General features: G+C 40.5%; 1 protein-coding gene across 2 annotated transcripts; it reads left to right on the plus strand.

Annotated features, from left to right (window-relative positions):
* Positions 1-1,274: 1,274 nt before the first annotated feature.
* On the plus strand, positions 1,275-9,343 carry G6PC2 (glucose-6-phosphatase catalytic subunit 2). 2 transcript variants are annotated; one of them, XM_003795167.3, is made up of 5 exons: positions 1,275-1,584; positions 2,270-2,379; positions 5,249-5,360; positions 7,857-7,972; positions 8,780-9,343. In XM_003795167.3, the coding sequence occupies exons 1-5, from the start codon at positions 1,367-1,369 to the stop codon at positions 9,289-9,291; spliced, it is 1,068 nt and encodes a 355-aa protein (XP_003795215.1). In that variant the 5' UTR covers positions 1,275-1,366; the 3' UTR covers positions 9,292-9,343. The 2 variants fall into 2 exon arrangements, with proteins under 2 accessions (XP_003795215.1, XP_012663915.1); XM_012808461.1 differs by lacking the exon at positions 7,857-7,972 and having other exon boundaries at positions 1,367-1,584; positions 8,780-8,804.
* Positions 9,344-9,754: the final 411 nt, after the last annotated feature.

Raw genomic sequence — 9,754 nt, forward strand, 5'->3', positions numbered from 1 at the left:
AGGTTTCTGGTGAAGGAGACCTTGGTTAGCAAAGACAACAATCTGAATGGTAAGGTCACCGGTAGATTTATCTGCCTATCTCTACTCTCAGCCACCTGATGAGGCTCTGTTACTTGCTCACTAATCCGTCTAGCAGAACTTTAGCTGTCTAAAACCAGCCTCTCAAGGCCTGCCATGATGGCTCACACCTGTAATCCTAGCACTCTGGGAGGCCGAGGTGGGTGGAGCCTGAGCTCACAGGTTTGAGATCAGCCCGGCCAGGGTGAGACCCGTCTCTAAAAATAGTCGGATGTTGTGGCAGGCACTTGTAGTCCCAGCTACCTGGGAGGCTGAGGCAAGAGAATTGCTTGAGCCCAAGAGTTTGAGGTTGCTGTGAGCTATGACACTACAGCACGCCACCGGGGGTGACAAAGTGAGACTCTGTCTCAATAAATAAATTAAATAAATAAAATAAAACCAGCCCCTCACCCTGACTTGGCCCTTCTGCTCATTCTCAATCTGCATGCTTGTTCTGGCGCTTTCCACTTCTGCTGAGCACTCTGTTCTGCACAAACCTTCTTCCTGATTGGTCAAAAACCCTTGGAAATCTGTTCCTATTTTTGTCACGTGAACCATTCCCCAATACCCTCAACTGTATTCCCTTGTCAGTGAGAGATATGACTCAGTTCTAAGACATTTTGATTTTCAGAGAGACTTTCCTTCCTGCTTTCTGGCCTCATACTCACAGAGAACACGTCTCCTTCATCCATTCAACATGTCTCCCTCCCTGGTCCATGTGTATTCTATCATTCCCTTTAATAATAAAGAAATATCAAACTAGTCTTACTTAAAAATATCTGATTAGAAAATAGTCGGTCATGTCATATATGTTTCATGCCCTGATAATTACTCAACAGTTTTCCTCAAAGACCCAATAAAATAGTCTTAGGGCGATACCCCATCCTAAATGAAAATGTCTGTCTTCAAGGGCTATTTGGCACGTGATCATTATTTGGTCTTCTAGCCAAACACAGAGATTGCTAATGTCTGCCCTTGAAGGAAATGGACTGTGCAAAAAATTTCAAACAAACACGACCCAACTGTTAACACAAAAGAGAGGATGCAAAGGAAATTCATTGCATGTTCTATCCAAATTTCCCCTCAAAATGCCACAGATCAGCATGTATTTCACCTCCCAGCTACTGAGTAAAATCACAAACAGATGAGGTTTTCCACAGAGCAGAGCCAATGTGCCCTTTCCACAGATGGTCAGTGTCACATGCTGTGGTAATGGATCAACACTCCATGAAGGTACCGTATAAAAACAGCAGGACCCACAGTACATCAGCTCCAAGTGCTCTGTGTTCAGAGCTGCCTCCCTTTCGTGATGGATTTCCTTCATAGAAATGGAGTGCTCATAATTCAGAATTTGCAGAAGGACTACCGAGCTTGCTACAATTTTCTAAATTTTATGTCCAAGGTTGGAGAGCCCCGGAATATCTTTTCTATTTATTTTCCACTTTGGTTTCAACTTAATCAGACAGTTGGAACCAAGATGATATGGGTAGCAGTCATTGGGGATTGGTTCAATCTGATATTGAAATGGTAAGACTTCTGTTTTATTTCCCCTAAAGCTTATTCTTAAATCTGTAGCTTTGGCTTAATGATTAGATTTCAGATGTGTACAGTTTTACTTGAAAAATCTTTTAAACATACCATAATCTTTTCATACAAACTTGAAATACCAGATTCATAAGTAGAACTTTAAGAAAGTATAGAAATGCATCATTTAATGGCTTATAACTAAGTTCCAAAACCCTGTTACACATGTTCTGTAGATTAACCAATTAGTGAAATGAGCAGCATAATAATGAAAAGATTGATAATTCTAGGGACCACTTTGATATTCCCAGATATACCCAAAGTACCCACAGGACATTCCCTGCAAGGAAAAAAAAGTCCCCTTGTTTATGGGAAATTAGGATCCCCAAACCCCAAATGACTACCATTCTCTGTGATGAATGAGAAACCAGAACCCAAGTTTTTTCAAAGACTTGTTTTGTTGCAGTTTTTGGGCAGGGCTGGGTTTGAACCTGCCACCTTTGGCATATGGGGCTGGCACTCTACTCCTTTGAGCCACAGGTGCCACCCCTTTCAAAGTCTTTTAATCATGAACTTTCCCCCATTGCTCCTCTGCTTGAGTCATTTCCATAGGAAAGAATAGCTCTTCTCCAATTAAGTAATAGCTGTGCATTTAAATATATGCATATTTATATTTCTTTAAATACAGGATATTATTTGGTCATCGGCCTTATTGGTGGGTCCAAGAAACTCAGATTTACCCAAATCACTCGAGTCCATGCCTTGAACAGTTCCCTACTACATGCGAAACAGGCCCAGGTAGGCAATTGCAGCAGCCTCAAGTTATTAATGATATTCCAACAGAGAGTAATAATGTATTATTATCATCTAATAACCTGTATGATATTATAAAGGGTATTAAAGAAAATGTCATTGATGAGGACGCTGAAAGTTCATAGCAATCAAAATTGTAATGAGGAAGGAAAGAAGATTTATGAATAATCAAACTCTCTTTTGTTATTTGTCAAAGGGTAGATTGGGAGAATATTCCCCAAATGGCTTTATATTTGAGCATTTACATTGTGGATGAATGTAGTGGCTTGATACTAAAACAAACAAAACCCAGCTAGAATGAATTCTCAAAGAACTATAGTGAGTCTCTAGAGATGCTGGTTTATCTGCTGCTGAGCAACTTCCGAAGTTACAATAGGACTTCTGAGAATCTCATGAAGGAGGGGAAAATAGATAAGTTTTCTGTAAGAAAGGTAAGGATTTCCCAATATTCGTATTGCCAGTAAAGATTATCTCTAACCTTAGAACAATTTCTTTAAAATGTCTTTTTTCTCTTGTGCTTGTAGTATCTAGTAGACTTCTTGGGCCACTTCCTTTTTTATTATGAGAGTCTGTATGAGTGTAAAATCTTTAGAAGTTGAGTATAAGACTATAAAAAGGTTTTCTTGAAATATATCTAAGGAAAATGACATTCTTTTAAATTTGTAAGAGTGTGCTGTACTTCACCATATTTTGCTCTGTAGCATAAAATTCTTGCCCTCTGACATCCTTTGAAAGAAAACCCCGAGGGTAGGGAATGTGTAAGTTCTTAATGAGCTTTCTAAATATCATTCTTTTTTGCTCCCATAAAACTATGCATAAGTCTTTATATTGTTACTGGCACATGATCTTTTTTGGGTCCTTGTATTTGGAGAGAAAGAATTGAAACCAAACACCGAAGTAGTGGAGCAAAGTGACAGGAGTTTATTAAGCAAGTGTATGTCCAGATATGGGGGTGTGTGTGTGAAGAAAGATCAGCTAGCACAATACACTCTAGAGGAGGGGTAGGAGGGGGCACTCATCCAAAGGGGACAGTGGCCCTGGGGTCTCTTTTCTTTCTTTTGACTTCCTCTTTCTTGTGTTGCCATCCCCCGGTCAATGAAAATGTTACCTCCTCCCATCTATTGGGTGGAGGAGTTTTTTACTTTATTTGTGCAGGTGGGAAGTATCATGGCTTCCAAAGACCATTATGGGGGGGCAATAATACATGGTAATGATGGCATAATGAACTCAGAGTTACTCAAGGACACACTTGCCCTCAATCTGCCGAGGCACCTCCTGCAGGGTTTCCTCAAACTGGAGTAAACCATGTGTTTCTGTAATGGTTACCATAGCAGCTTGACTATAACTTTGTTCTCATTGATGCGTGGCCCTAATTTTGTTCCCACCTTTCTGCCTCACCTGTGCCCCCTATTTTGACCTCTTATTTCAGTGTCAGTTATCACACTGTACTATAATTCTTTATATATCTGCCTGCCTAGACTGTGCAGTCCCTCAGGGCAGAGATGCTGTGTATTCTATCTCCGTGAAACCAATGTGTGAAGAATTGATGAATGGATGGATGGAAGACATCTGACACATTTAAAATGCTAGTTTGGTCTATGCCAGCACTTCCCCAGCGTGTGTTCCATCTTATGAAACATTTTCTGGAAAAAGAAGTGAGGAGGGGGGAGACTGCATTCTATATTCATCACTGGAAGATTTATAATTCACTGAAAAGGCTCTGAAAAGTCCTGCAGATAAGAAGTAATGTTTCTTTGCTTAAAAAAAAAAAAGACTGGTGTTTTGTTTTTAAAAAGGAGTTTCTGGTGTTTAGTCAGATAAAAAACAAACAAACAACAATAAAAATAGGGAGAATACCTAAGTGATTTTTTTTAAAAAATCAAGCAACATGGAAAAGACATTCTGGAAATAGAAAGGCCACCTGTCTGCAGGCTTTTCCTCCCAGATTTTTCTTCATCCTCCATTCTCCCATTTGTTACAAAGATTCTCATCACAACAACCACCAGATAGGCATAGAGGTAGCTGCTTGCATGCAGCAGTCATTTCTAAGTCAATCAGTGAGCCACAGACACAACAATGATATTCCTTAGAGTTTTATTTTTTAGCCCAAGGCAAATAAACTTATCCAACATCCAATACAAGTACTTCAATTTTCTTGTCAATTAAAAACAACTAGTTATGGGGAAGTGCCTGTGGCTCAGGGGGTAGGGTGCTGGCCCCATATACCTAGGCTGGCCCTGGACAGATAAAACAGCAGTGGCAACTGCAACAAAAAATAGCCAGGCATTGTGGTGGGCACCTGTAGTCCCAGCCACTCAGGAGGCTAAGGCAAGAGAATTGCTTAAGCCCAAGAGCTGGTGGTTGTTGTGAGCTGTGATGCCACGGCACTCTCCTGAATGTGACAAAGTGAGACTCTGTCTCAAAACAACAACAACAACAACAACAACAACAACAACTAGTTACGAAGGATGAGTAGTTTTATGGCAGATTTTGGTGCAGCAGTCTGGGTTGGATTCGTAATTAGCCTAGAATACAAGGTGACCATAAAGTTCGTGTGCAATTTAAAATAATATATTTTACATAGTACTTTACGGCCACCCTGCATATTGATTTCTGGAATTCAATGAGCATGAAAATGGGGGGAAATTTTTTTTGAACTAGCGTTTTTGAGGCTCAATTTGACTCAGTCAACCTTATTTCTAGCTGCTTCTAAATACCGCATATAACCTGTGCCCTGTGGGCTTTTCCACAGTTATTTGTCACGTTCATAGTAAATATGGTAACCTATGGTCCGTTTCCAATCTTGATAGTTAATCAGCCACCTTTCACATGGATGGACGCTTTGTCGTTGCAGGCAGTCCATCTGGCCACGCAATGGGCTCATCGTGTGTCTGGTACGTCATGGTGACAGCGGCCCTGAGCCACACTGTCACTCCAGTGGAGAAGTTCTCCATCACTCTGCACAGGTCAGCTTTGCTGCAGTTTTGGTAGCACTGGAAGATGACAGTGTAGAATACAAAAAGTCAGGTCTAAAAATTCATTTTAATGTACTTTTAGTTGTTGAATGAAATGTGTTTATTCTGTTCTTTCATAGCCAAAATGAATAGAAAACTAATATTTTGCTTTAAGACAATGTCCTAATTAGCTCCTAGCTATTTCCACGTTACAGAGTGGGAAATGTTTAACTAATGAATGACTCTCTGGATGTGGATCTCTACAATGCAATAATTATTTTGATAGCTCATAAATAAATCATATAATATCATACGGTCTAAGGAAGAATTTTTGCATGCACATTCTGTTGCTTTAAGACTATAACTGGAAGTTTTGAGGATCATCATTCCCCTTGAACACATCAGTTTATTTAATGAAATTATGCTTCCTTGTTTGAATAGTCAATGCTTTTGACATCAATAGCAAATGTTCTGGCTCCAAAGACTATAAAAACATTTTAATTAAAAACATTCCAGGCTCGGCGTCTGTGGCTCAAGTGACTAAGGCGCCAGCCACATACACCTGAGCTGGCGAGTTCGAATCCAGCCCGGGTCCAGCAGCTTGAGCCCAGTAGTTGGAGGTTGCTGTGAGCTGTGATGCCATAGCACTCTACCAGGGCAACAGCTTTAGGCTCTGTCTCAGAAAAAAAAAAAAAAAGAAAACATTCCAGAAGAAGACTTAACATTTGAATGTTGGCAGAAGTAATGTTAGTAGCTACTTCAATGTTTAGAAAGGCCTAGAACTTTATTTAATATTATTCACTATTTTGTAGGCACTGGGCTGTTTCTTTCTCTTCTTTCCTCAAATCTTCATTGTCATTAACACAATCTGAGCAGCACTTTAGTCAGAAATTATTAGGCTCCTTGAGGTCAGATTTGCCAGTTTGCCTTTTTAAAAATGCACAACAAATACTATTATATTATAAAAGTTTCTACTAAAAAGAAACATTTTTAAGATTCATCACATATTCCACTTTTAAGAGTAGTATTGGATAATATATAAGACAAATGACCAGAGGAATTTCAGCATCTTTAAAGTTTATTCTGGTCAACTGCGGTGGCTCATGCCTATAATCCTAGCACTCTGGGAGGCCGAGCCAGGTGGATTGCTTGAGCTCAGGAGTTCAAGACCAGCCTGAGCAAAGTGACACCCCCATCTCTACTAAAAATAATAATAAAAAAAACATAGCTGGGTATGTGGCAGGCACCTGTAGTCCCACCTGCTCGGCTGAGACAGAGGATCTCTTGAGCCCAAGAGTTCGAGGTTGCTGTGAGCTATGATGATGCCACGGCACTCTACCAAGGGTAACTAAGTGAAATTCTGTCTCAAAAAAAAAAAATTATTCTAATGAGACTATATCCCTTAATGTATTCATTATCCAATCCCAAAAAACAGTAGAAAGATGTTATAATTTAAACAGATGTTATAAAGATGTCATCATTTAAATGTTTGTCCATAGACATTTTTCAAATTAGGAATCTAGATAAGCCTTTTCTCTAGAGTTCCTTCCTTCCTCCAATTACCAAACCCGGAAAATATGTTTCTTCTGAGACAAATAAATTCTCACACCTCGTTTTCGAGTTTTTCTCACTGTGATATTTCCTTTATCTCTAAACCTTTACTGTGTCCTGCTCCATACCTTCACCTTACCAAATCCTGTTTATTCTTCTTCTACAAGGTCAACCCCTGCATATTTCCTCTGCAAATCTCCTTTCTACTTCTTCATCTTTCCATAAGCAAATTTCAGTTGTTTATCCGGAACAAACCATTCAGGGATTTCTAAAACTCAATACTGCTAACTTTTGTTAATGATATGCATTGTTTGATTTTAATATTTTTTATGTTTTTTTGCATATGGCTGCTTCTGATCTAAGGCATATAAGCTACAGGTCAATTCTCATGTTCCTTATTTTCTGTATCTCAAAAAAACAAGGAACTAAGACTCCTGGGAGTCCGTCAAATGAAGCCCAGTGTAAATGTGCCCTTGTGGGAATGCCCACGGGCTTTTAATCTGATGGCAGCTGCCTTTACCGTGAGTTTTCTTTAAGCAAAGAAAAGTTGAGAAAGGAGGGTGAGGAAGAAGCGCATAGAAGAGGGTGTAAAAATACATGTGGTCATTCTCGGTCATTCTGGACACTAGTAATTCCCTCAAATTTGAATTCCCCCTACTTCATTAAAAAATATTATTTTAAGGATGTCACATTGACTTCCTTTTCAACATTTGTTAAAATCTCAGCATATAGCACTGGTTAAATTTAATGCACTGAGAAATGTAGAAACCTCTTTGTTAACCTTTCAAATCCTACGGAGCCTATGAAAACAACATTTTGAAAAAAAGACTCTAGAATCAGGATGTTGTGTCGCAATTAGAAGATTTCTCTGAAATGGATCATATATGTCATCCCCTTAATTTTATTAGTGATACAATTTCTTTGCTTCTTATGCTTGTGTCTATTCTTCCATTACAGACTGACCTGGTCATGTCTTTGGAGTCTTTACTGGTTGATTCAAATCAGTGTCTGCATCTCCAGAGTATTCATAGCAACACATTTTCCTCATCAAGTAATTCTCGGAGTAATTGGTGGTAAATATGATCACTCACTGTTAGTTGTGGTCAGTTGTGCCATTTGAAAGCTTTAGATTTATTTGTTCAATAGTGTCAGAGTCTCCCTGGCAATCGCTTTGTCAATTTCGGGGTAATCCTGAGAAGTCATTGATACTAAATCCTGCGAAGTCATTGGTAGTAAATGCTCCCCTGGGAATTTACGTGGTTCAACACACCTCTAGCCTCCATGTGCACAGTGGCCCAGTCTCACTCAGTGGCGTAAATGTTTAGCTTCTTGGTAACTTGAGCTTTTCTGCGGTGGGACTAGAGCTAAGGCCAACTCCAAACCACTAGACATTGTGCTTGCACCTTGGGTTGGGGGAATTAATGACCTTCCACCCTGCGTACCATGCTGTGCTCTATGAGCCGTGGAAGTGATTTTTCCACGACTGTAGACTCATTTAGTAGCTGCTTTGATTCCTGCAGCAGTATTCACTGGGATTGAGTGTCTGTTGCTCAGCTCCACACACCTTTCAAAGCCTCCCTAAGTTAACTGGCTATAGGAATTGAAGTTTTAATTGCAAACACCTAAATCAGTGGTAACCATCACTCAGTGTCACCAACTCCAGAACAATCCTTCTGGGCTAACATGAATAGTGAAAATATCACGGACAAAAGTGTATTTTAATTACTGCCTAGAAAAGGCTTAGAAAATTGACAGAACCCAGGTGTCTAACTCCCTTTATCATCAAAAAACTATGGCTAAGTTCTTCAGTGCAGAGAGGAATGATTCCCAAGGAGCCCAGGGACACACAGTCATCATCAGTGTCTCTTTCCAACCCCCAGGCATGCTGGTGGCAGAGGCCTTTGAACACACTCCGGGCATCCAAACAGCCACCCTGAGCATGTACCTGAAGACCAACCTCTTCCTGTTCCTGTTTGCACTTGGCTTTTACCTGCTTCTTAGACTGCTCAACATTGACCTGCTGTGGTCTGTGCCCATAGCCAAAAAGTGGTGTGCCAACCCCGACTGGATCCACATTGACACCACACCTTTTGCGGGACTTGTAAGAAACCTCGGGGTCCTCTTTGGCTTGGGCTTTGCAATCAACTCAGAAATGTTCCTTATGAGCTGCCGAGGGGAAAACAGCTGTAAGCCGAGCTTCCGGTTGCTCTGTGCCACAACCTCATTGGCCACACTGCAGCTGTACCATTTCATCGAGATCCCGACACAGCAAGAGCATTTATTTTATGTGCTATCTTTCTGTAAGAGCGCCTCCATCCCACTGGCTGTGGTTGCTCTGATTCCCTACTGTATCCATATGCTAATGAAACCAAGTGAAAAGAAGATTAAATAAGAGTTTTGTGGAAAGTCCTGCCCTTGGTCACAGGGACACCCTTCTTCATCCAGTAGTAGAACCTTGTGGGGCAGACCCAAGCCCACAAGGTGATGGACTAGGTCCCACCCCACACTTAGCTTTAGTTTGGCCTTCACTGTGCCTTTTTTTTTTTTTTTTAGTTTCCAACATTTAAAAACCAGAATATTTGACATAAAAATCTGAATTTCTGTATTTTTTAGAAATTCTGATATGGTGGTGCAGGGGCTACGTTCCCACCTGGAGACAAGAGGCTATAGCTGAGTACTGACTACCCCAGTCGGAGGCCAGGGCTGTCCACTTTGTCACAGTCTTCAGGACCCTATAGGACTTTGGTATCAGATTCCCGTATCATGTTAAAGTCAGGCTGCTTCTGACTCGCGTCTGCACTTTAGTGGGGACCCCATCATGCCCGGTCCTCTCAGTTTTCAGATAAGGAAATGGA

Source organism: Otolemur garnettii, unplaced genomic scaffold (genome assembly GCF_000181295.1).
Source record: "Otolemur garnettii isolate 467f Iridium unplaced genomic scaffold, OtoGar3 scaffold00090, whole genome shotgun sequence".
In the NCBI taxonomy this organism is placed as follows: domain Eukaryota; kingdom Metazoa; phylum Chordata; class Mammalia; order Primates; family Galagidae; genus Otolemur; species Otolemur garnettii.